Raw genomic sequence first — 24695 nt, 5'->3', positions numbered from 1 at the left:
CCCCCCCCCCCCCCCCCCCCCCCCGTGTTTCCAAAATACCTGGGGCAGTGCCACCACTGCTGGGCTGGGTCACTGTCTTAGAGTCAACACAGCCTGGGGCTCAAATCCAAGTCATCACTTAGCTGTGCGACCTTGGGCAAGTTCCTTAACCCCTCTGAGCCTCTTGTTTTCTTCATTTGTAAAATGACCAGAGCAGTATCTCCTAGGGGTGATTTAAGTGTTTGGATATCCAATTTGTGATAGCTGCTACTGTGGTTATTATGTCGTTTGTATTCAAAGCGATAAGCTCCTCTTGGAGCAGAGGCTCTCTGGTGGCAATCTGTTGGGGAGGAGGAAGCAGCTCACAGATGACTTGTCTAGGGGAAAGGAGCAGATCTAGCCTGTTAATGTGTATTGTTTGAACCAAACCACATTTACGTATTTTAATTAGTCGCCAGCCAGCATTAACAATTTGGAAGATTACATGGGGAAAAACTCGGGGTTTTTTCGTTTCTCTTGAGAAGCTGGAAAATCAGGCGCATTCTCTGTCCCCTCCTGGAGGTGGTGAGGGGTGGCCCCAGCGCCCCTCACCCCTCCTGGTATTTGACATCCAGCCAGCTTCAGCTGTTTGTACTTCCTGCTTGGCCCGCTCCTGGGGGCTGCGTGTGCGACCCTGGGGCTGGCTGCGAGGGTGAGGGGAAGAGCACCACTCAGGAAACCGGAAGGGAGGTTTTTAAAAGGAAGCATGGACTTGGGGCTGGGTTGTCACAAAAGATAAGTAGTAGGAATTCAGAGTGCCTCAGAAAGTGGCTGAGAGAATCAGGGTTTTTGTTTGTTTATTTTATCTCACAAGCTCCTCCTCGAAAATTGCTAAGAGTGAGGAAAACGTTAACATTCTAGGAAAGGAGGCTGGGAAGAAGCCTAGCAGGAACAAAAACCTGGAGGCTGGAATCCTCCAAGGAGAATGGGCAGGGGTCTGGGAGGCAGTCAGGTGAGGGACAGAACACCAAGTCAGGAGCCCCCTACTCCAGTCCTGGTTCTGCCACAGACCAGCCTGCTTAGTCACCCCCCCTCTGAGGCTCCAGTCCTAGAACTGATGAAAGTAAAGGGAAAGGTTAGCTGGGAAGGGGCCCTTAGGCTTACAAATTTTGAAGGTTGTCTTCCTCATTACACTCCCCGTGATGCCAGTACACAGTAGGCACTTAAGCAGTCCTGTACTGTTCGTATGCAGAGTAGTACAGCAACTTGGCCCTGCCCAGGGTTGCGGTTTCCAAAGGCAAGGGTTGAGATCAGCTCCTGGAACAGCCAAAGAAAGTGGTTGTGTTTATAGCCTCTGCCCAGTCTTCGAGCTGGAACTCTAGGGAAGATTCCAAACACAGTCAAGAGAAAAAAAAAAATGGCTGAAGATCTTTGTGTGCCAGGATGAGAGCTAGGGCCCCTCGAAGAGCTCAGGAGAGAGACTGTAGGGACAAGTTATGGCTCCCGTATGCTGTCTCTGAGGAAGGGATGGAGGGTCGGTCACTTCCCCTGGGGCAGCTGACGCAGGGCCTGCCGCTCTTGAGGGATGAATGAAGAATTGATTCAAAGAATGGATTATTTAAAAGACAAACACAGGAAAGGAAGGGAGAGGGGAAGGGGTGAGTGGAGGGTAGAAGACTAAAGGATGTGGGTGCTGGCTAAGTAAATGGAAGCTGAACGAACCAAAGATGAAGAAATAGCAGGACAGAAGGAAGGGAGGGAGAGGAGAGCGGGAAGGGGGGGGCGGAGGGCGGAGGGATGCCCCGCTGGGTGGAAGGAAGGAGGCCTGGTTCTGCCCCTGAGAATAATCCGTGAATAAGCAGTAGCCAAGTGTCTCCTGTGCCCAGCACTGTGCAGAGACAAGTGAAGTCGGTAGAGAATCCCTACCCAACCCCACAGGCGTCAGCAAGGAAGACTCAGCATGGCCATTGCCCGGGGCTGCTGGGGTAAGAGGTAAAAATCACAGCAGTCCTTCCTTTCTGCCCACAAACTGGGCTCCTCCATAGTTGTCTCAGCACCTGGAGGAGGAGAGAACGATTCTGGGGAGGCTTTCTGTGGGGCCTGGGAGGGAGGCTCCTTGGAATGTCCTAGAGCCCACCTTATGGGCAGCTCAGTGAAGGCAGGAGCCAGATCTGTGTCCACCGCGTCCTAGCTTCCCACGGAGCGCGGCTCCCCGCCGGAAGGCCATCAGTGACGTTTCTGTAAGAAATGAATGAGTGGGTGAGGGAGTGGATGAAGGAGAGAGTCTGAGCAGCCGGAGCAGCGTTGCCTGTAGCTGGAGGCAGATTCCATCCTCTTTGCCAACTTGGGTTTTCTTGCTCCTGCGATGGAACCGCAGTGGAACTCAGCGTGGATTGTGAAAGTGCCGCGTGAGCCGGGGAGAGCTTTGCGGGCAGAGAGTGTGACGTGAGCAGAGGTAATGGAAGCGGTGCCAGCGTCGACCTTGGGAGCGAGAATGGCCCCAGCACAAAACCCATTCCCGGTGGCAGTGGTGGCGCGGATACTGGCAGGGGTAATGCCGGTGTGAATGGCAGGGGGAACGGTCTCGGTGACGGCAGTGGTTATTTCCTGGTGGCAGTAAGAATACTACTACTGGTGGCACAGGAGAAGACAAAGGAGGACATTCCAGGAGGGGGGAAATGTTCTAATTTCAGTTGAAAATGACAGAAATCCAATTCTAATGGCTTCAGCTAGGAAGGAAAGAGCTGAGTGATTGCCTCAAGTAACTGGTAAGTCCAGAAGAAGCTCTGGTTTCTGGCCCCAGATACACAGCCCTGGGGCCATACCGTCAGGACTTGTCCTGCAGTAATCTCTCCCCATCTTTTGTTTCTGCCTGTCCCTAGGCAAGCGTCACTCTCAGGCAAGGTCTCTGGTCTCCCCAGCTTCCAAATCTCTAAGACAGTTCCCCTCTAAAAAAGAACGGTTCCTCCCCAGCCGGTCATTCAGAGTCCCAGGATTCGCTCTCATTGGCCCATCATGGTCACATGTCCATCCCACAGCCAATCACTATGGCTAGGAGGGTTGGACCACATGGGTGGGATCAGAATGGGTCATTTGGCTGGGGACCAGTGGGTGGTCTTCAGAGGTAGGGGCAGGAAAAGATGATAGAAGTTGAACAGCCTGGTGCTTGCTAGGTCTCAACAATGCATTTTTCTCCTCCCTGTGCTGTGAGGATAGGGAATAACCTATATCAGCTGGAAGATGGAGCAGGCCTGGGTTCAAATCCCAGTTGTGCTCCTTGCTATCTGTGTGGCCGTGGACAAAGTGGTTAACTTTCCTGTGGATCAGTTTCCTCCACTGTAAAATTACAGCCAATTTTTTAAATGTCAGACAATGTATTGCGTGTTCTGAGAACAGAGCCTGGCACATAGTAAGTGCCCAATAAATGGAGGTAATAGTGCCAAATCTTAGGATTTGTGAGGATTAAAATCTCTTTCCTCTGCTTGGGTGTTCCTCTCCTGGATCTTCATACAGCTGGATCCTTCTTCTTCAGGTCTCAGTTTAAATGTCACCTCCTCAAAGAAGCCCTCCCTGATTACCATAGCTAATGATGCGCTCCTACACCCAGTCACTCTCTATCCCAGTAGCCTATCTTTGTAGCACCTAAAGTGATCTTGCTAATTCATGTTTCCTCGTTTAATATCTGCTCCCTCCACCCAGATTTCAGTCCCGTGAAGACAAGATCTACTTCGGTCACTGCTATGTCCTGAGAATCTAGAACAGGGCCTGGCATATGGTTTGGGTACTATAAATGTTTGCTGAATGAATGAATGGATTCCTCTTTTCTTTTGTGAGACAGTGTCTTTGTACAGCATTAACCCCCAACAGGGAGGACTGTAGGACAGAGATGCAGGAGTAGGAGAGGGGCACAGAGATAGAACTTCCCAAATTGGCAGGGATGGAGGGTGACGGAGCACTGGGTGAGCCTGCCCCCTTCTGCCCTCTGAGAAGGGCTCCCTTTGGTCTCTGTCCCTGTCCGTGTAAAAGGTCTCAACTTTGGAGACCCTTGGGAGGTCAGGGCATCCACCTTGACTTGGGTCATCCCCAGCCAAGGTCAGGCTGAAGCCAGCAGGACAGGATGCTGAGGCCTTGGATTACACATCTTTACACATCCGGCTGCTTAGCCGGATTAGTACAGATACCACACCTATCCTGTCCAGGCCTAAGACCGGGGCCCTGGAGTGTGGGTCACAGGCCTCCTCCCACCCCTCAGGCCCATGTTGGCCTGGAAAAGCCTCCAGACACACCAGAAACTGGGCCAGGACTGCAGACGGCGTGACCATATTTTTTGTGCAGTTTCGTTACCATTTATTGGATGCCATCTGTATACTAGGCGCTGAGCCTGGCACTTCATAGTTATCTCAGTTGATCCTTAAAGGTGGCAGACTGGGGCTTTTTCTTCTTAATTCAGTTCCTCAGTAAACAGTTAATGAAGCACCAACGATGTGCCAGGCTCAGGTCAACTACTGGGGATACAGAAGTGATGAAGTCAGCCCCTGCCTTGGTGGAGCTTTTAGAGGGGAGACAGGCTGGCAGTAATTAAAGATCTTTAAAATGCACTTCAGCTCCTTAATCGGGATGGAAGAGGAGGGGAAGAGAACCCAGGGATCAGCAGGTGAGATCCCTGATCCATACCTGGGCTCCAGGGAGGTGGCTTGTGCCCCCTAGCCCACAGCTGGTTGGGGGAGCATTGCTGTCTGGAAGAGAGCAGAATGTGGACCACCTATCTCCAAAAATATGACCAAATGACAGATTGACCGAATGAATATTCTGCTGTTTTTCCAAAGCCGCCTGTAGCTCCCCATTACCTATGGGGCCTTATCTGTATCCCTCAGCCTGCGTGCACAGCCCATTGTGATCTGACCCCAGTGCTCCTCCAGCCTCTCCAGGATGCTCCACCCTGTCCTCCTAGCTCCAGGACAGCCACTGTCATCCTCCTGGTTGCTCAGGACCACACCGGGGACTCTTCCTTGACTTTTCTTTGGATAGTTCCACCTCCAAAATATGCTTTGAATCAGTTTTCTCTATTCTCAACTGCCACCATCCCTCACCTGGACACCTGCCCGTCCTCTTCACTTAGATTCCTGAATCTGTTCCAATCCAGCTATAGGCCGTTACTAAACACAGCTGGAAGCTCTTTAAACCCACATTAGGCCATGTCACTGGCCTGCTAAGAAGCCCTCTGTGACTCCCGTGGTTCTCAGAATAAAATGGCTCATCTGGTCTTTAAGGCCTTCCTCACTTCTCTCTGTGATCTCCTCTCTGACACCCACTGCCTTCCTTCCACGCTCCAGTACACTGTTCTCCTTTATTTTTTTGTATGTGTCAGTCTCTTCTCTGCCTCAGGGCCTTTGCACTTGCTGCTGCCTCTTCCTGGAACACCCTGTCCTCAGATAGTGCCATGCCTGGCTCCTCTGCATCCTTCAGATTGCCACACGAATGTCACCTCCTCAGAGAGGCCCTCCTGGGGTACCCTATTGTTTGTTATCCCATCATTTTGGTTTTTTGGCAGAGCAGGTGATGGAGAATGGGAAGGAGCTTCAAGGAGTCTGGAAGCAGGAGGGACAGGAGAAAATGTAGCCAGGGACTAAAAGGAAGCAACAGTGTGGCTTTCCTGCAGACCAGGACAGTCAGGCCACAGTACGGTTGGGTGAGAGGCTAAAGGAGACAGGTGTCCCATCCACCCCTCCCTGAGTCAGAGCACTGCGTGCACCCGGCAGCAGGCCCAGCACTCTGAGGAAGCCATGACTCTTTCCCTGGCACTGCTGAGTCCTTTCCTTCATCGCCGGCCACGCTTGCAATGATTTACTCCTAGGCTCGCAAGCCGAGATCACGGCAGACGCCAAGCAGGCCTCATAAACAACTTACATGGGCCATGCAGAAGATTTTAAAAACACAGGCCTGGACTAGCTGGCGCTCAGATCCAGCCTGATTGCCACAGAGGAGGACATGTCCAGCATAGCCAGAGCCTCAGATTTTAGGTTTTTTCTTCTCTTTTCTTTCCTTTCCTTTTTTTTTTTTTTTTTTTTTTTTTTTTTGAGAAGCTGGAAATCTGGATTCAGAGAAGAGATAAATGTTGGCAAGGAATTCAGTGAATGGGCCAAAGCCACCTGCACACCGGTGGGTGGAGCCCTCCAGCTGGCAGAGTGGCCTCTTGTCGGGGCCCCTCGCCCTTCCCTGGCACAGAGGGTAGTATGCATTTTCCACCCACAACCTTCAGTGCTGTGGCCATTTTACAACTGGGAAAGCTGAGACTCAAGCACTGACTTAACGACCCATGCCAGGGCCCAGCCTCTATGTGGAACACCCTCCCACGGCCCAAAACCTAAAGAGGTTCTAACCTCTGTACGAAGAGTGTCTTAGCTTCCATGTCTTACTTGTTCCAAATCTGCTCTCTCTCCCACAAGGGGAAACTAAGGCTCAGAGGGGTTATGAAATGTGCCAGAGGTCACCAGGCTGGCAAGAGCCGGGATTGCAACCCAACTGCAAGTCCAACACCAGAGTTGGCAGGCTAACCCCTTACTGTCCGTTCAGCCCCAGTGTGAAGGAGCTTTGAAAAGTTCAAATGACCTCAGAATCTTTAGTGGTACCAAATCTGTTACCTGTGCAGGAGCCTACTAAGCATAAGTCACTAAGAGGTATTAGGTCAATTAAGAAAAAAACGAAGGAAGGTCAGCTGTATTTTAAATCAATAAATAAGTAAATATGTAAGTGCTAAGACTTCAGGTCCTTCCCTGGAAGCCCTGGGCTATAGCCAGGACCCTCAGAGGGCATTTTCTGGAGGGAAGGGGAACCTCAGGAATTTTATTCAAATGTAGATATCCTGACAGCTGGTTCACTTTACTCGCCAACTCCTGAGACTTGGTTCCCACTCCTGCCAGACCCCAGGGCAGTTTAAAGGATTTCAAAAGGAAACCAGGATCGGCCCAGCAGCTTAGAGCTCAGGGAGTTCCATGTGGTATATCTCTTCTGGTTCTTTCCTCCACCATTTCTTGGTCAGTGGAGGGGGAAAAAATCAGTGTTTGCTGAAGATCTGTCAGATCTTCAGGTACCTTCTGTGTGATACCTCTGTGTGATTCAACCACTTCCTGGCTGTGTGATCCTGGGCAAGTCAATTTACCTGAATGAATCTGTTGTCTCATCTGCTAAATGAAGGTGAGAATTTTGTTGGCCAGGTCACTTTTGATTTGCAAGGGTCAGAAAGCCAACCCAAAGTGGCCTGTTCAAAAAAGGGTATTGATCAGTTCACGTTAATGGAAAGTCCAGGGATATTGGCTTCAGGAATGGCTGTATCCAGGAGCTTAACCTGCCTATATGTCTGTTGGCATAGAATCCCCCCATACTGACTATATTCTAGGGAAGAATCTTTCCAAAGGTCCAAAGATGACTCTCTGGCCTCTCCAGGTTGACATCATGATAACTCTGCAGCCCCTAATGAAAAAGAACACGTTTTTCCCAATAATTCCAGGGGGAAAAAGCCCAAGATGAAACTTGATTGGTGAGTGTGAGTCATGTCCACACTACTAATCCGATCACTGCGGCCAGGGGGATGGGTTATTCTAATGGTAAACGTGGGTGTCGTTCTCACCCACTGAGACTGGAGAACAGAGGCAGCTTCACTGAGTACATGAGAGAGGAGGAGGGTTGGTTCTCAAAAAAATAATACCAAACAGTCCAAAATCATATCCTCCACAACCATACCTCCTGAGTGCTTGGGAGGCTTGAGCGAGATGATACACTGTGCCTGGTTCTTAGTACTTGCTCAATTAACAGCTTGCCTTTGTCTTCTCCCTCGTAGACCCCTGAATACCCCTCTGACCCAGTGTGCCTACTCCAGGGTCAGGTGGGCCTGAGTTCAAGCCTGATTCTGATGTGTGACTCAGGGCAAGTTATTTAGTTGCTCCAGGCCTCAGATTGCTCCTCTGAAGGACGGCAGTGGTGAGAGGTCCTGTCTCCCAGGATGGTTGTAATAAATGCCTTGGACATGGCATACAGTAGGTGCTTCATAAGTGGTGGTGTCTACTCTTGCCAGCCTTCTCTGCACACACCTGCGCCAGCCACATGGGGCCGTCTGTCATTCCCCACTTCTAGCCTCTGCACCTATGCTTACCAGGGGCCCAGCCCAAATGACTCCTCCTTCATGAAGCCTCACTTCTGTGAGCCTTGGTTTTCCCAACTACAAATGGGGATTATGAGAGTATCTACCTCTTTGGGTTGATATAAGGAGTAAATGAGACTAGGCCGGCAGAGCAGCTAACACAGTGCTTGGCATGGTGAGTAATCAGTACATTTTGGCTGTTAGTATTATGTCATTGTTATTAGAAGTTCAGCTGCTAATTTAAGCTTGTATTTCCCTGTAGTGTCTAACACAGGGCGAGAACTCAATGAACATTGCATCTTGGGTGGTCCAGTTGGGGCCATGGCTTCTAAACCCAACTATCCCACCAACCCAAACCAACCCAAATCAACCATCCATCCAACCACCCATTCACTTTTCATTTAAGGTACCAGAATTTGTGGAGGGCCAACACCATACCAGCGCTGTGCTGGAGAATGGGGTTCAGCTTTGCAAAACAGACATAGTCCTTGCCCTCACAGTGCTGATTGGGTAGGCGGGGAAGCAGAAAATGAGTGAGTGAATAAATAAACAAACAAGATGACTGCAGATTGTGGTAAGTCACCAAGGAGGTAAAACTGTGGGGGAGGAATGAATGAGGAGGAGTTTTGTGGGGTTTTCACAAGATTGATTTATTTTTAAGTAATCTCTACACCCAACATAGGGCTTGAACTTACAACTCCAAGATCAAGAGTCAAATGCTCCACCGACTAAGCCAGCCAGGCACCCCAGGAAAGAGCAGAGGAAAGGAGATCTTTCCTCCTGATCTGGAAGCCAGATCAGGCAAGGCCTTGTAAGCCCTGTGAGAGTGCAGACCTTGTTTTGAGGGCTGTAGGAAGCCACCGGAGGACTTCAAGAAGGTGGGGGGTGACAAGACATAGTTTCTACCTTATAGAAGGGCTCATGCTTCCATCTGGGAGAAGTTGAAAAGGCCTCTCCAAGGTGACATTTCTGCCAAGTCCTGAAAGAAGTGAAAAAGCCACCTGTGCGAGAGGGGGTGGGAAAGGGGCCCTCCAGGCCCAAGGATCAGCCAATGAGAGGTGCTGAGCGCTCTGCTGACTTCCCTTTTAGAAAAGGAATACAGGAGGTTCTTGAGGGTCCCGAGAAGGAGCGTGTTGAAGAAAAGGTGTCTAGTGACACTTGTCATAGACGGTAAGGGGGACTCCATTCAGGATATCGCAGAGACTGCTGCCATGGGGTTTTACAGTGGGGGGAGAGGCTGGGCTCGACTCCCAGGATGGGCCGGACAAGTGGGAATTTGCCACTGAGGAGCAGCATGGCTTCCAGGGTTGGAAAACCACTGAGAGGAAACAGTGGGTTGGGGGATTCTGGCTGACTATCTCAGGGACTCTTTTGGGACACAAAAACGATTACCCTTATTTTCCAAAGCAGGCCCTTAGTGGGCCATGAAGAAGGGAGTCAGTGGAAGACGGGCGCTAAGAGTATTCATAAGAACTGTGGCGGGTTCTGCACTTGGCATGCATGGCTTGAAAACCCATAAACTTCCGCCCTGTTCCCTCTCCTGCTTCATCCCCTCTTATTCTTCCCTTCAGTCACCCTGCTTCAGCCATGCTGGCCTGACATGTTCCCACCTCAGGTCCTTTGCACTTACTGTTTCCTCTGCCTGGAATTCTTTTCCCACTGATGGTCATATGGCAGCTCCTCCTGATCCTTTAGGTTTCAGCTCAAAGGTCACCTCCACTGAAAAGCCCTGCCTAACCATCTCAGGTAAACACATCTCTTAGTCCCCTTTCCTAACAACCGGCTTAATTTTTTCCAAGCAGTTACCATCACTCAAAATTATCCTGTTGACCTATTTTTTGTTCACCACGTACTCCTTCCCTCTACAAGATAGTCAGCTCCACACAAGCTGGGAGTTCTGCCTGATTTGTTCACTGCCTAAGACGGCACCTGGTACATCATTGAATGGATGGATGGATGGACGGGTGGATGGACGGACAGATGGATGAATGAACGAGGTTAATCCTTATAAAAACCTGCCTACGTATGTATTACTATTCCCATTTTACAGATGAGGAAACTGAGGCTCAGAGAGGTGATGTTCCACACAGGGAACATTGATTGTCCAGGGGTAGGATTTGAACCCAGGTCTCACAGACGCTGTCTTTTCTTCAGTCCCCTGCCAGTGAATAGTGATAACAGCTCATGATAACACATTCCACATTAGAATGATCTTACACAAAGCTGGCATCTTCCTTCCAGTTGAAAACAAATGAGCAGCAAACATTCCCTGTGCCCCGACTGTATGCCGGGCACCCCATGTGTGATCACATGGCATCATCAACGAAGTAGGAACTGTGGTGATCCCCATTGCACAGGTGAAGAAACTGAGGCTCAGAGAAGTAAGTAACTTTTCCAGGGGCTCATAGCTGAAAAATCAGGAAGCTGGGATTAAAGTGCAGATCTGTGGGGTGCCTCGGTGGCTCAGTCAGTGAAGCGGTCAGCTCTTGATTTCAGCTCATATCCTTATCTCAGAGACCTGAGATCATTCTCTCACTCCCCCTCTCTCTCTCTGCCTCTCCTTGATGTAGGATTCGATCCCAGAACCCTGAGATCATGACCTGAGCCAAAGAGAGATGCTTAACCAAATGAGCCACCCAGGCACCCAGGCATCCCAATAAATAAAATAAAATAAATAAAATCTTTAAAATAAAAAAAAATGCAGGTCTAGGTTCTTAACCAGTACATTCTGGTTCCCCAGAACCAGGTCCCACTGGACCTAGTTTATTCATTCATTTTTTCTGTTCATTGATCATGTTTCTTCCTGTGTTTGATGAATGAATAAAGATGGTTCACTGTAAAAGGGTGAAAATTCATATAACAGAGTCTTCCTGATGACTTGGACCTTATAAGTTAATTTTAGTCAGATCTGATGAGATCATCATTGTTTTTAATCTCGGGGCCTCAGGCTGATGGGCTCACACCAGAAGTATCCATTTAGTGGTTATCTTGGAGCTCACCTGGGCTGACATTACTAACCCGACCTCCAAGCTGTTGTTTCTTTACAAAGATCTTTGTAGACCTCCAAGCTGTTGTTTCTTTACAAAGATCTTTGTAAGCCTTTTGTCTTTATCTGCGAGGACTAGTTTGCTCAGAACAGACAACAGAACCTACGCTCCAGCTCAACTAGATGAATTAGTCAGGATACACTAGATTTCGCTGCAGTCATGAGGAAACACACGATCTCGTGACTTGACACATCCAAGTTTTATTTCTCACTTGTGTGATTCCCACTAAGGACCCAGCCAGAGTGCAGCACGCCCTCATCCAAGTCGCCGTGACTCAGGGTCCACTGTCCTCCCAACATGAGCCCCCCCATTGTTGCTGAGGAGAAGAAGGGAGCTCACACACACTCCCCCTCTGCCTGGAAACCATCTACATCCTCCCAGGGCACCGAGAGTCACACAGTTGTGCACAAAAGATATAGAGGCCTCCAGTGTGCCCAGGAAGAAGACAACCAGAGAGGAGTGAGTGCTAGAAACCCCTTCCATGCCAGGCATACACACACCGCAGGGCTGCGGTCAAAGATGTAAGCGTTTCTTTGCCAACCCACTGAGCTGAGGGGCCCCCTCCTCCTTCGGGGCACTTCTGTTTCCCCCATGGCTGGCTGACGTACACGGCGAACAAAATGCCAGTGTTGATTCATGGACTCAATGTCGGTAAAACTGGATTTCTACTTTTAAATGAAAGGAAAAGAAGATTTCTTCTTCTTCTTCCTTTTTTTTTTTGCCGGTAATTTCTCTCTTTTTAAAGATCTGCCTCAAATGCTATTATTTTTTTTTATTATATCTATTGCAGTTATTTTTATTTTTATATTATGGTGAGGCCACTTAACATATCTACCCTCTTCACATTTTTTAAAAGATTTTATTTATTTATTTGAGAGAGAGAGAGCGTTCACGAGAGACAGCATGAGCAGTGGGAGAAGGAGAAGCAGGCTCCCTGCTGAGCAGGGAGCCCAGTGCAGGGTTTGATCCCAGGGTCCTGGCGGAAAGGAAGATGCTTAACCCACTGAGCCATGGAGGCGCCCCCTACCCTGTTCACATTTTCAGTGCGCTATATCGCATTACTGATTCTGCGCACAGTGTTGGATGCCAGGTCTCTAGGACTTACCCATCAAATGCCCGTCACTTCTTTCTGCGCCTCCCAGTGCGTCACACTTCGCATACACCCGCACTGGAAACCATCTCCTTAGCCTCCGTGAGCATTTTCTAGGTTTCTGAGCACTTACTGCATCCCCACGAGGGAGGCAGGGCTGAGATCTCAGACCTCACTGTCAAGGGAGGCAATGACGCATATCACTTCTGGGCACAGGCAAGCGTGACTTCTCCAACGCTATTCCTGCCCCTGCCTTGGCAAGAATGCAAGTCACACATTGAGACGATAGAGCCACTGGTTCCCTGAGTCATGGCTTGGAAAGGAACTACGCTGGAGACCCAGCAGATTCTCAGTGGCTGTTCATGAGAAAGACACTGTCCTAGAGATCCTCAGCCAGAATTGGAAGGTAGATCCCTTGATAACCCATGCATCCGTTTCACCTCAACGTGAATCTCTAATGAGACTAAGATGCTACATGGAAAAGATCTATTGTTAAGTCCCCCAGATGTCTTCTTCTAAATGCATATTGGACATTATTAACCAGCAAATCTGGCTGTTGTCGAGAATGACCAATCATGGAGCCATCATTCTGATATTAGCCAGAGTGGCGTCCAACCCCAGCATCCAGACCAGCATAGCTTCCTTTAGCACTTCCAGCTGCCCTGGCTGGGCTCTCAAAGACTACCCTCCCCACTCCCCATCCCACCAGATTCAGGGGCACGTGGACAGATTTGTGGCTCAGCAGAACCCATGGACACTGTCCTTACCTAACATTTCCTGTGCTCCTTGTTTCTATTCAATACACTGCTCTCTGAGCAGGGATGGACCGATACCATTCATCACTGTTGAGACCCACAGTCCCTGCCTCAGCTCCGTATGCCCTCAGCAAATCCAGGGAATTGGCTGTCACTCAGGCAAGAAGAACACTGCTCCAATCAAGTTTCCCACTAGTTCCTCCTCCCTCTGCAGGGACCAGAGTCAAGCCTCCATCAGCACCACCAGCACCACCAGAGGCATTGTCCTCAGATGGGCAGGAGGTTATAATCTCACCAGCTCTCAGAATCCCTGCTTTGACAGAGCTCATGAGAACTGAATTCACCTATTAGGAGAAGGATGCCCAGCCCAGATCGTATGGCAAAGAGTCACATCATCTGGGGGAGATGGTTCAAGATGGGTCTGTAGTTCAGACCCCAGAGTCCTGGGATTAAAAAATGGTGCTCAGGTGTTAAAACAAAGAAGGGCTTCAGCACCTGCTAGACACAGGATCAAACTCTGCCTTGGCCACTTCTGTTGTCACTTTGGTTATTGTCTTTCTAAGCCTCAGTTTCCCTGATTATAAAGTGAGGGCAAGGGGCACAGCACAACATGCAGGTGGTTTTCAGGATGAAATTTGACACTTCATTCCATAAATACACTCTGAGGACTCAAGATTGAGAAAAAGCAGACACAAACCTCTGTCCTCAAGTTGCTTACATTCTACAGAGGTGGACATTATTGCAAGGTTGCAACTTGGGCAGCATTCTGAAGTGAAAGACATGTACTCTGAAAGCCTACAATTACAGATTTGACCTGATCGACTCAGGGTCAGGATTGGTTTCCCTGAGGAGGTGATACCTCTGCTGAGCTAAGAAGGATGAGAAGAAACTGACCAGGCAGAGTGAAGGAAAAGGCATTCCAGGCAGAAGGAACAGCATGGGCAAAGGCCCTGTGGCAAGTAGGGTCATGAGAACTGTGAGGGACCAAAGGAAAACTAATTCACGTGAAGTGAAAGAGCAAAGGGGAACATGGTTCAGGATGAGGCTGGAGAGTTCAGCAAAGTATAGACCAAGTGATTGTAACAATGAGACCCCAAATCCAGTAGCTTAAACAAGACAGACCAGGAGTTGGCAAACTTTTTCACTAAAGTTGAAGACTTTAGTGATTAACTTCCATCTCAGACCCAAGATAGTTGCTTCAGCTCTACCCGTCACATCTGCTTCCCAGCTAGCAAGAAAGAGGAAACAATGGGAAAGCATTATTTCTGCTCACATTTCATCCGGCCAGACCTAATCACATGGCCTCATCTAATTGCAAGGGAAGCTGGGAAATGTAGTCCTTATTCTGGATGGTCCCATGCCCAGCTAAATTTCTATTATAATGGAAGAAGAAAAGAACAGGTATTGGGGATATCTAGTGGTCTTTGCCACATGGGGCTAGAGTGCCTTTGGGGAAGCCAGGAAGAAGTCTGTTTGCAGTGGTCTAATGAGAGGTGATGGTGGCTTGGGGGCAGGGTGGTAGCTTGCAGAGAGCGAATGGAACAGACCCAAAGATGTTTGTGAGCCAGAATTGTCAAGACTCGGTGATGGATTGGATATGGGGACAAGGAGGACCCCTGGGTTTCTGGCTTGTGCAATTAGATACAGATCTCATCTAGAAAGTTCTTCATATACTGGAGCAAGTCAGTAAGCAGTTGAAGTCTTCAGTATCGTGTCAGTGAGTCCATTGCAAACCCAGCACCTATAGCGACCTGACAGATAACAAAAGGAGCAAAGGGGCCTGTCTAAACGGGCACCTGTTCTTAGCTCCAGGCAGTGGTTGCCCTTGGGAATCCAGGTTGTGTATAGACATCATCCAGTTTTCCAAAGGAATGGAAAAATCTGGATTTTTATGTGAAATATTGCAATTTTGAAACTTGGGCAAATAAATAAAAATAAATTTCTCAACCCAAAGCCTTCTGAAATATAATGCCTAGGATACCCCCAGCAATGCCACGGCACCCCCTTTCCACCTTTGTGACTCGGTTGCCCTCTGTTGGTGAAGGCCGCCGTTGCTGGCTCACCCCAAGGCCTCTGCTTTTATCCTTTGTTGTCCAAACGTACTTATCCCTGGATTCCTGTCCCTTTGTGCCCAGGAGCGCCACCTGCAGGCTCCTGACTCCAATTTATCACCAGTCCCCCATGGATGCCCACCCCCCACCCGCTTCCCATCAGCCTGTTCCCAATCCCCTTAATCGGATCTGCGCCAGTGACCCTTCTAATTAAAACTCCCTGGCTGTAATCTCCCTTTAAAGCCAGGGAAGCGGAAGGGCCATAAAAGGAGCGGAGGGGTTACCAGTCCGGAAGCTGCCTCCTTCTGCGTCCTTGAAAATGTCTTGTGGACACCTGCAGACCTGAGATCAAGTCCCAGCTCTACCTCTTCCAAGTTGTGTAGGACTGGAAAACTCACTTCATTCTCTGAGCCTCCCTTTCATGCATTTGCCTGTTCACTGATTTATCAACTATTTACGGAATACCTACTCTGGGCCAGGCACTCTTGCAGGAGCTAAGGACAGAGCAGTCCTAAACAGACTCAGCCTGGGTCCTCACGAGCAGACATTCCTTTGCAGGACAAGAGGAACACATTCCAGCTCAGCGAGATCCGTGCTATGATGGGAGAAGCTTAGGAGCAGTGGTAGTCCAGAGGACTCAGACTGGAGGGTCAGAGCAGGCTCGCTGGGGCAATGACCTCAGAGTTGGGGGCCGATGGGACGCAGTAGGAGTCAGCCAGGAGATGTGGAGGAGACGGGGTGCTAAAGGCAGAGGGAACAGCATGGTGAGGATCTTGAGGTGTGAGCCACCATGGCAGTGCGGCTTGGGAACCATAAGCATTTTTACCAGGATTTAGGATGGAATATGCAGTGGGAAATTCAGAAAAGAGTCTAGAAAGAGAGAAGAAAGGTAGTCTTAATATAAAAATCCAGATCTCTCTCTCATTCTTCATCAGTTCCTCCTGCCACTCCAACCTCATCCCCTCCAGTTCTCCCTCTTACTCAGCCCCACCTACCCTGAGCTGCTTTCTGTTGCTTGATTAAGCCAAACTCATCCCCACCTCAGGGCTTTTGCATATGCTATGCCTTCTGCCTAGAATGCTCAGATCTTTGAGCAATTTACTCCTCATCCTTAAGTCTCAACAACCAGGGCACCTCCTGAAATAGGTCTGCCCTAACTACCCAGTCTCCTATGGACACCCTCCCACCCCCGCCGCTACCCTACCAATCACACTGGTTTGTCCTCAGTAACATAAAGAACTTAACACTATCTGGCCTCATCTTGCTCTTTTATGGGTTTTTGTGTTATTTTGTCCACTTCTCTCTCCCAGCACCTCGAGGCCACAAAAATGGTCTTCTCTATGCTGCATCCCCAGCAACTAGCACAGCACTTGGTAATAAATACGTGCCAACTAAATGCCAAGGATTAGAACTTTATCCAAGAGCTTATGGAGCCGTCACAGAGTTCACAGCAGGGCTATCTATGGCTTGCTTGGATTTTTGCTTCTCTCCTATGACCTAGCAATGCAGTTGTGAGGATTAAAAGCAATGGCATACTCGTTATGGAAAGCAAAAATTTTTTAAATTTATTAAGACTTATTTTACATACCATCCAATTCACTGATTTCTGGTGTGCAGCTCGCTGATTTTTTAGTAAATTTGACCAGTTGTGCAACCATCACCTTGTATCAGTCCTAGAACACTTTGATCACCCCCAAAGAGATCCGGCATAACCATTAACAACTGTTAATCCATATTCCCATCCTGGGGGCCATAATCTGCTTTTTATCTCTAAAGATTTGCCTTATCTGGACACTATGTAAATGCGATCCTATGGAAGGCGGCCTTTCGTGTCTGGCTTCTTTCACTTCACATCATGTTTTCAAGGTTCATCCCTGTTGGAGCACGGGTCTGTCCTCCGTCCCTTTTTATGGTTAAGTGATATTCCATTCTACGGATATACCAATTTACGCAGTCATCAGCCGATGGGCATTTGGGTTGATTCCACTTTTTTATTTTTGGATAATGCCGCTACAAACATGCTTGTACATGAAGAGCGGTTTCCAAATAAAAGTACACATATCACAATGAGCCCCCAGTAATGTATAGAATTGTTGAATTACTGTACTGTACACTGAAACTAGCATAATACTGTAGACTAACTCTATTGGAATTAAAATTAAAAATTAAAAAATGATTTATGACACTTAAAAAAAAAATTCAGTTTCCAAGCCCTGAATGTCTCTCTGCTTGCTGGAGCTTCCAGCACCCATGTAAGGGGTTTGACTCCAATGAGCTGTGTACCCATGAATGAGTCCCTTCCCTTCTCTGCTTATGTCTCCCCATCTTTCCAGACAGGAGCCTGTGCCCTTTTATGCACAGATATTCTGTGCCTCGTTCACATTCCTGGAAGAGCAGGGGAGTGTGTGGAGGCAATGATAAACAGTTTGTATTTATAGCTGCTAGAGCCAAAGGTGGGCATCCCCGTGATCAACCACCAGAGCCGACAATTAGGAGGAGGGCCTGGCTTTAGCACCCCCGCCCTGGGGACTCACACCTGCTGCTCACTTCCCCCAGGGGACCAAAGCTTCTGCCCCCATTTGGTGCAGACAGGTGGGTTCCAGGATCCGGAATCTCCTCATAGGGAGGGAATTTGAGGACTGCCTCTAAGTCCCTTGTCCTGGCTTTTGCCTTTGCTGCTGGGTTCCTGGAGTCCTGCCCAAATCTGATTGGGCTCAGATCCCAGGAGAGCAAAGCTGGAAATGCAGAGGCCCAGACAGGGGTTTGAAGAAGGGCTGGGAGGACTCCGGTGCTGGCCCGTCCCCTGCAGTCCATCCCAGAGACCAGGTTGATACTGTTCGTTTGGGTTTCGGGCCGTTTGCAGGATATCTGCTGCCTTAGCAGGCACTGGCCTTAGCAGGCCCACAGACGTCAGCAGCCAGTCCAGGGGCTGGGAGCAGGAGTGATGATAAATTACCCGGATCATAATTTCATAACGTAACATATATTAAGTAGCTGTTATGTGGTAAGTGCTCAGTTCCTTCCATCTCCATTCTAGAGATACAAATGGAGATATGGAGGCTCAGAGATGGGTAACGATTTGTCCAATGCCACCTAGCCAGGGATAATAGTGTCAGGACTCAAACCTAGATCCCAAACTAGCTCATAAATTAGAAGGCTGCTAGAGTAGTAACAGTTATAAAAGCTGATCTAAGAGCCTTATGAATTCATTGGACTCTCATTGCACCCTTGCATTGGACACCTCCACCCACCCCCACCCCCCAACCCCTGCCAGATCTTAGAGATAAGGAAACTGAGGCACAGAGGGTTTAACACCCATGTGGAAGTTCCCCAGCCAGGAGGTAAGGCCCTGACTCTAAAGTCAGGCTTCCGTGGGCCTAGGAAAGAAAACAGTCTGTGGGCAGGGCGAGGATGGGTGAAGAGGGGTGCCTGCACGCTGGGAAGGAGACCTGAGGTGCTCTGACCCTCCCAACACAACCCTGAGCAGCTGACAGCCTTCCCCCAGGAGCCATGAGGCCCCTCTGCCCCTTTTCTTCTTTTCTAGGCATCCTGGGGCTGAAAGGAGGGGAGGGCAGGGCACATGCCCAGGTACAAAGCTGACTCTGGCCTTAGAATAACAGGCCCTAAGGACTGCATGTAATATGCACATAATATGCCCGGTGCATAATTCATGCATCTGTCAGCAGAACATCAATTATGTGGGTCTTCCCGGGAGTTGTCTAGGGGTTAGAAACTAGAGCAGGCTTCCCTTGCCAGCCTCTGGGGGCAGTGGGACCTCCCAGCTCTTAAAGGAACAGGCTCCCCGGGAATCTGCTCTTCTCCGCGGGTTTCCCTCTGGCCGGTGGAAGGGAGCAGCGCCTACAGCAGGAAGCTGCCGGGCTCAGCCCAAGGCCCTGGCTGGCTGCCTCAGAAAGTCTGACCCCCTCGGAGTCTAGCCCTGTGCTGGTAATCCCAGGTGCATAATCTCCTCGTCCCCAACTCTATAATTTATGAGGGGCTGGCTGCTGGTATACTCTAGGGTTTCTCAACCTTGGGACTGTTGACATTTTGAGACAGATCATTCCTTGTTGAGGGACTGTTCCTGTGCACGGTAGGATCGTAGGATCGTAGGATCGGTAGGATCAGCAGCAGCCCTGACCTCCACCCATTGGCTGCCAGGAGTAGCCCTCCCCAATTGGTTGGTTGGGTTTTGTTTTTTTTTTTTAAGATTTTACTTATTTATTTGACAGATCACAAGTAGGCAAAGAGAGAGAGGGGGAAGCAGGCTCCCTGCTGAGCAGAGAGCCTGAAGCGGGGTTCGGGATCATGACCTGAGCCAAAGGCAGAGGCTTTAACCCACTGAGCCACCCGGGCGCCCCGCTCTTGGTTTATTTTAACCAAATAAAATTTGGTTATCAAATTTTTTTTAAAGATTTTATTTATTTATTTGAGAGAGAGCGAGAGAGCAAGAGAGCATGAGAGTAGAGAGGTCAGCAGGAGAAGCAGACTCCCTGCCGAGCAAGGAGCCCGATGTGGGACTCGATCCCGGTACTCCAGGATCATGACCTGAACTGAAGGCAGTTGCTTAACCATCTGAGCCACCCAGGCACCCGGTTATCAAATTTTTGATACCACAAATTCCTGTGGCATTTGTCAAATTTTGACAAATCATCCCCAATTATGAATGACCGGAATATCCACCATTTCAGAAGTAGGGAAACTGAGGCAAGGAACGTTTCAATGCCAAGGCCACCGGGCCAGTAAATGACAGAGCTGGATTCTACCTCAAGAGCCCACACTCCTAACTCAGTGCAGGAGTTCCCAAAATATGCCACCGGAATGCTTTACTCTAATAAGCATGTATTTATTTTGATGAAGATTTAACACACCTTTCCGTAGCACACAAAACCAGCATCTTTGCAAATGTCATTTCTTCGGACAAGGCTAAAAGAGAACAGAAGAGGTGAGCAGTGTGTGTTGTTTTGCTACTGAGGGAAGAGTAGTACAAGCAACAAAAGAACACATACAATAGGATGTTGGTCCTGAGCGAAACGAAATCGCAGTTTGTTAGGGACATAGATCTCTCTATTAGAAACTCTCCAGAAACGAAGAGGGATGAGAAGAAACTGTGGTTTCCCCCGGAGTGGAGAAGGACCTGCAGGTGACGTCAGCATTACTGTCACATACTGTTTCTTCACCTGGGTCACAGGTTCACAGGTGTTCACTTGATTATGGTTTGTAAATATACATAAATTTTATCTACTTTTATATGTATCAGGTATTTCTTTTATAAAGTGGTTATGGAATTTTACTTTTGCAATAAGTGAACATCAAGAATTAAAACCCAAAAGTTTTTGTTTAAAAGACAGAGGATATGTTGGATACAAGCATAGCAAAAAACCAAAACGAACAAACCTGGGATGTTGGTAGAGCAGCTGAGGTTGGGGAACCACGTGACACCCACTTTCATCATCTGAGCTGGCTGAGAAAGACACCAGAGCTTTCCTGCTGCTAATGGCATCCCTATTGCCTAGCAAAGTGCCTCACCAAAAGTACATGATCAATAAAAAGTAGCCAAATATTTTAAAACTGATTTCTGGTCCTGTCCCTTCCACTTGTTGCTCTGTGAACTTGAGCAACAGTGAACAAACACTTTGGGAGCCCCTGCCCCGGGTTAGGTGTTGGGGGTGCAGAGATAAGGCTCAGAACCCATCCCTGTCCCCAAAAGCTCATAGATTCTGGGCAGTGATAGACACACACACACAGAGCCCCCTCTGTAATGGGACATGTCTAAAAGTACCCACAGAATGACGAGGGAGCCCGAAGGAGGGAGCAGCCAGCCCCACCAAGGCTGACCTCTGCAGGGAGGCACCACATGGGCAGTGTTTTAAAAGATGGCCTGCACTTCACTGAACAGAGAAAAAGAGACACAGCTGTGCAGGATTGACCAATAGCGTGCGGCCAGAGAAGTGTGATGTTTGGCAACCTGTGCCAGGAGAGGCCCGAAGAGAGGGGTTGAGGTGAAAATGCAGGCTTGACGACCCGGTGTGGTGAGCGAGGATTCACTGCAGAAAACAGAAGCTTTTCACACCCAGGCCACAAGGGCACTGGCTGAGGGGATAGAGTTGGCTGTTTCAGGGCAGGGCAGGAAGCGAAAACCAGCTGGACCCCTCAGAGGCTGGTGGGCTAGGCTGATGGGGTGGTGTGGGCTGAGAGACGTCCCCTGTGAGGACGGCTGGCGTGTATCAGACACTGCGCGCGGCTGGAAGCTGTCCCGATGCCTTGCCCGTGGGAGTGCATTTACGCCTCGCAGCAGCTCTCCGAGGTAGACATTATTTACCATCCCATTTTGCAGAGAGGAAAATGAGGCTTAGAGTCAACAACTGGCCCAGAGTAAGGAAGTGTCAGAGCTGGGATTTGAACCCCGAACAGCCTGACACCAGAGCTCAAGCTCTCAATTGCCAACCCTACACCCTCTTTCAGATCTCCTGCGTCCTCACTGGTGACCCCGACCCCCGGGGTGAAATAATTAGCTTTAGATCATTGCCGTCTCTGGGCCTTGGTTTGTACCTCTGGAATAAATGGATTCGAATAGGGGTCTTTTTGCTCAGACGTCCGGGCATGTTGAGAGCAACGTGCAGACGCAGTGTGCTGAGACGGTCATCCTTCTGGCGGTTGGTAACAAAATCCCACTCTGTTCTCCTTGCAGATCCTTGCCATAATTTCCATCATGTTCATCGTCCTCTCCACCATTGCCCTGTCACTCAACACGCTGCCTGAGCTGCAGAGCCTCGACGAGTTCGGCCAGACCACAGACAACCCCCAGCTGGCCCACGTGGAGGCCGTGTGCATTGCGTGGTTCACCATGGAGTACCTGCTGCGGTTCCTCTCCTCCCCTAAGAAATGGAAGTTCTTCAAGGGCCCGCTCAACGCCATTGACTTGTTGGCCATCTTGCCGTACTATGTCACCATCTTCCTCACTGAATCCAACAAGAGTGTGCTGCAGTTCCAGAACGTCCGCCGCGTGGTCCAGATCTTCCGCATCATGCGTATTCTCCGTATCCTTAAGCTCGCACGCCACTCCACTGGGCTCCAGTCCTTGGGCTTCACCCTGCGGAGGAGCTACAATGAGCTGGGCTTGCTCATCCTCTTCCTCGCCATGGGCATCATGATTTTCTCCAGCCTTGTCTTCTTTGCTGAGAAGGATGAGGATGACACCAAGTTCAAAAGCATCCCAGCCTCCTTCTGGTGGGCCACTATCACCATGACGACTGTTGGGTATGGAGACATCTACCCCAAGACTCTCCTGGGGAAGATTGTCGGGGGGCTCTGCTGCATTGCAGGAGTCCTGGTGATTGCTCTTCCCATCCCCATCATTGTCAATAACTTCTCTGAGTTCTACAAGGAGCAGAAGAGGCAGGAGAAAGCGATCAAGCGGAGAGAGGCTCTAGAGAGAGCCAAGAGGAATGGCAGCATCGTCTCCATGAACATGAAAGATGCTTTTGCCCGGAGCATCGAGATGATGGACATTGTGGTTGAGAAAAATGGAGACAATATGGGTAAGAAGGACAAAGTGCAAGATAATCACTTGTCTCCCAACAAATGGAAATGGACAAAGAGGACACTGTCTGAAACTAGCTCAAGTAAGTCCTTTGAAACCAAGGAGCAGGGATCCCCTGAGAAGGCCAGATCATCTTCTAGTCCTCAGCACCTGAACGTCCAGCAGTTGGAAGACATGTACAATAAGATGGCCAAGACCCAATCTCAACCCATCCTCAATACGAAGGAGTCAACAACACAGAGCAAACCAAAGGAAGAACTCGAAATGGAGAGTATCCCCAGCCCTGTAGCCCCTCTGCCCACTCGTACAGAAGGGGTCATCGACATGCGAAGCATGTCGAGCATTGATAGCTTCATTAGCTGTGCCACAGACTTCCCAGAAGCCACCAGATTCTCCCACAGTCCTCTGGCATCACTTCCCAGCAAGACTGGGGGCAGTATGGCCCCAGAGGTGGGCTGGCGGGGAGCTCTGGCTACCAGTGGTGGTAGATTTGTGGAGGCCAACCCCACCCCTGATGCCAGCCATCGCTCTACCTTCTTCATTGAGAGCCCCAAGAGTTCTCTGAAGACAAACAACCCCCTGAAGCTCCGAGCACTTAAAGTCAACTTCATGGAGGGGGACCCCAGTCCACTAGTCCCCGTTCTGGGGATGTACCATGACCCTCTTAGGAATCGGGGGGGTGCTGCCGCTGCTGTCGCTGGACTGGAGTGTGCCACACTCTTGGACAGGCCTGTACTGAGTCCGGAGTCCTCCGTCTACACCACAGCAAGTGCTAGGACGCCCCCCCGATCACCTGAGAAACACACAGCAATAGCATTCAACTTCGAAGCAGGTGTCCACCAGTACATCGACGCGGACACAGATGACGAGGGGCAGGTGCTCTACAGTGTAGATTCCAGCCCTCCCAAGAGCGTCCAGGCGAGCACCAGTCCCAAGTTCAGTGTCGGGACAAGATCAGAGAAGAACCACTTCGAAAGCTCCCCCTTACCCACCTCCCCTAAGTTCTTAAGGCAGAACTGCATTTACTCAACAGAAGCATTGACTGGAAAAGGCCCCAGTGGCCAGGAAAAGTGCAAACTCGAGAACCACATCTCCCCCGACGTCCGCGTGTTGCCGGGAGGAGGAGCCCACGCAAGCACACGGGATCAGAGCATCTGAGCTGCCCCCCTCCCCCGCAACAGAGACTTGTGGCGGGACCCGAGAGGCGTGCCGTCCAGCTTCCCTGCCGCAGAGCCTTTCCGCACGAACTCAGAAAGGCTCTGCAGAGCCTCCAGACAAAAGCGAAACTCTTGGGGAGGCTCCCTAGGGCCTTGAGAGCCACGACAGGTACGACAGAATGCAGTCGGCCAAGACGCAGGATGTGGCATCTCTTTGTACCAAGTCCACTGCCCTCTTTGGGAGATGACGTGGGCAGAACTCACAGCCACCACTACCACATGCTGGACCTAACCAAGGCCACCTACTCCCCACTTGTCTGTCATGGCTGTCCATCACAGCCTCGGGGGGAGGGGGGCACGCAGCCTCTCCAGCCCTCCTGGCTTCAGCTGGAGAAGGATGCCGGAACAAGCGGCTGGGCTGACCAATTTGGTTTTGGATGTTACCTGGCCACCTCTAGGAACTCCTGTCCATCACCTCCTGGATGGATCCCACTGTTAAGAAGGCTACAGAGGATACTCGTGTCATGGGGAAATTTCCGCACCATCAGCCACGATCCCAGCGCGAAACCCTTACTCAAATGTCTTCATTGACTTCAGTGTTCCATAGTACCTGAGATTTTATTCTGAGATTTCGTCAGGGTGAGTTGCACCACTTGTCCTTGATTCTAATTGCCCCCTGGCAATCCGGGAAGGGTTCACCCGGCAGGCACTCAGCCGGCAGGATGAACTGTGAGCAGTGCTGTAGGGTTGTTAAAAAAAGGAAAGCACTTTCTGTGCATCGCTAGTATAGACTCAAAAGATGTGCAAGTGTCAAATATGCAAAAGAAATAGCTTATTCAAAGAGACTGTATGTTACCGAAGAACAGAATAAAATCTGATTTTTTTTTTTAACCTGCAAAAATGAAAGGAAAAAAACAAAATCCCCAATTGAAATGCCCAGTTCAGACTTTTGAATACTTC

At 49.7% G+C, this 24695-nt stretch overlaps 1 protein-coding gene across 1 annotated transcript in view; it reads left to right on the top strand.

Annotated features, from left to right (window-relative positions):
* KCNB1 (potassium voltage-gated channel subfamily B member 1) overlaps positions 1 to 23736 on the top strand; it is a 91224-nt gene extending 67488 nt beyond the window's left edge. The window contains exon 3 of the mRNA XM_059407206.1: positions 21727 to 23736. Within this exon, the coding sequence (XP_059263189.1) occupies positions 21727 to 23736 (2010 nt within the window). The remainder of the gene's footprint in view (positions 1 to 21726) is intronic.
* Positions 23737 to 24695: the final 959 nt, after the last annotated feature.

The sequence above is a fragment of the Mustela nigripes genome, chromosome 7 (genome assembly GCF_022355385.1).
Source record: "Mustela nigripes isolate SB6536 chromosome 7, MUSNIG.SB6536, whole genome shotgun sequence".
Taxonomy (NCBI): Eukaryota; Metazoa; Chordata; class Mammalia; order Carnivora; family Mustelidae; genus Mustela; species Mustela nigripes.
The sequence above is the reverse complement of the archived record's forward strand: the minus strand, read 5'-3'. Positions and strand labels throughout refer to the sequence as shown.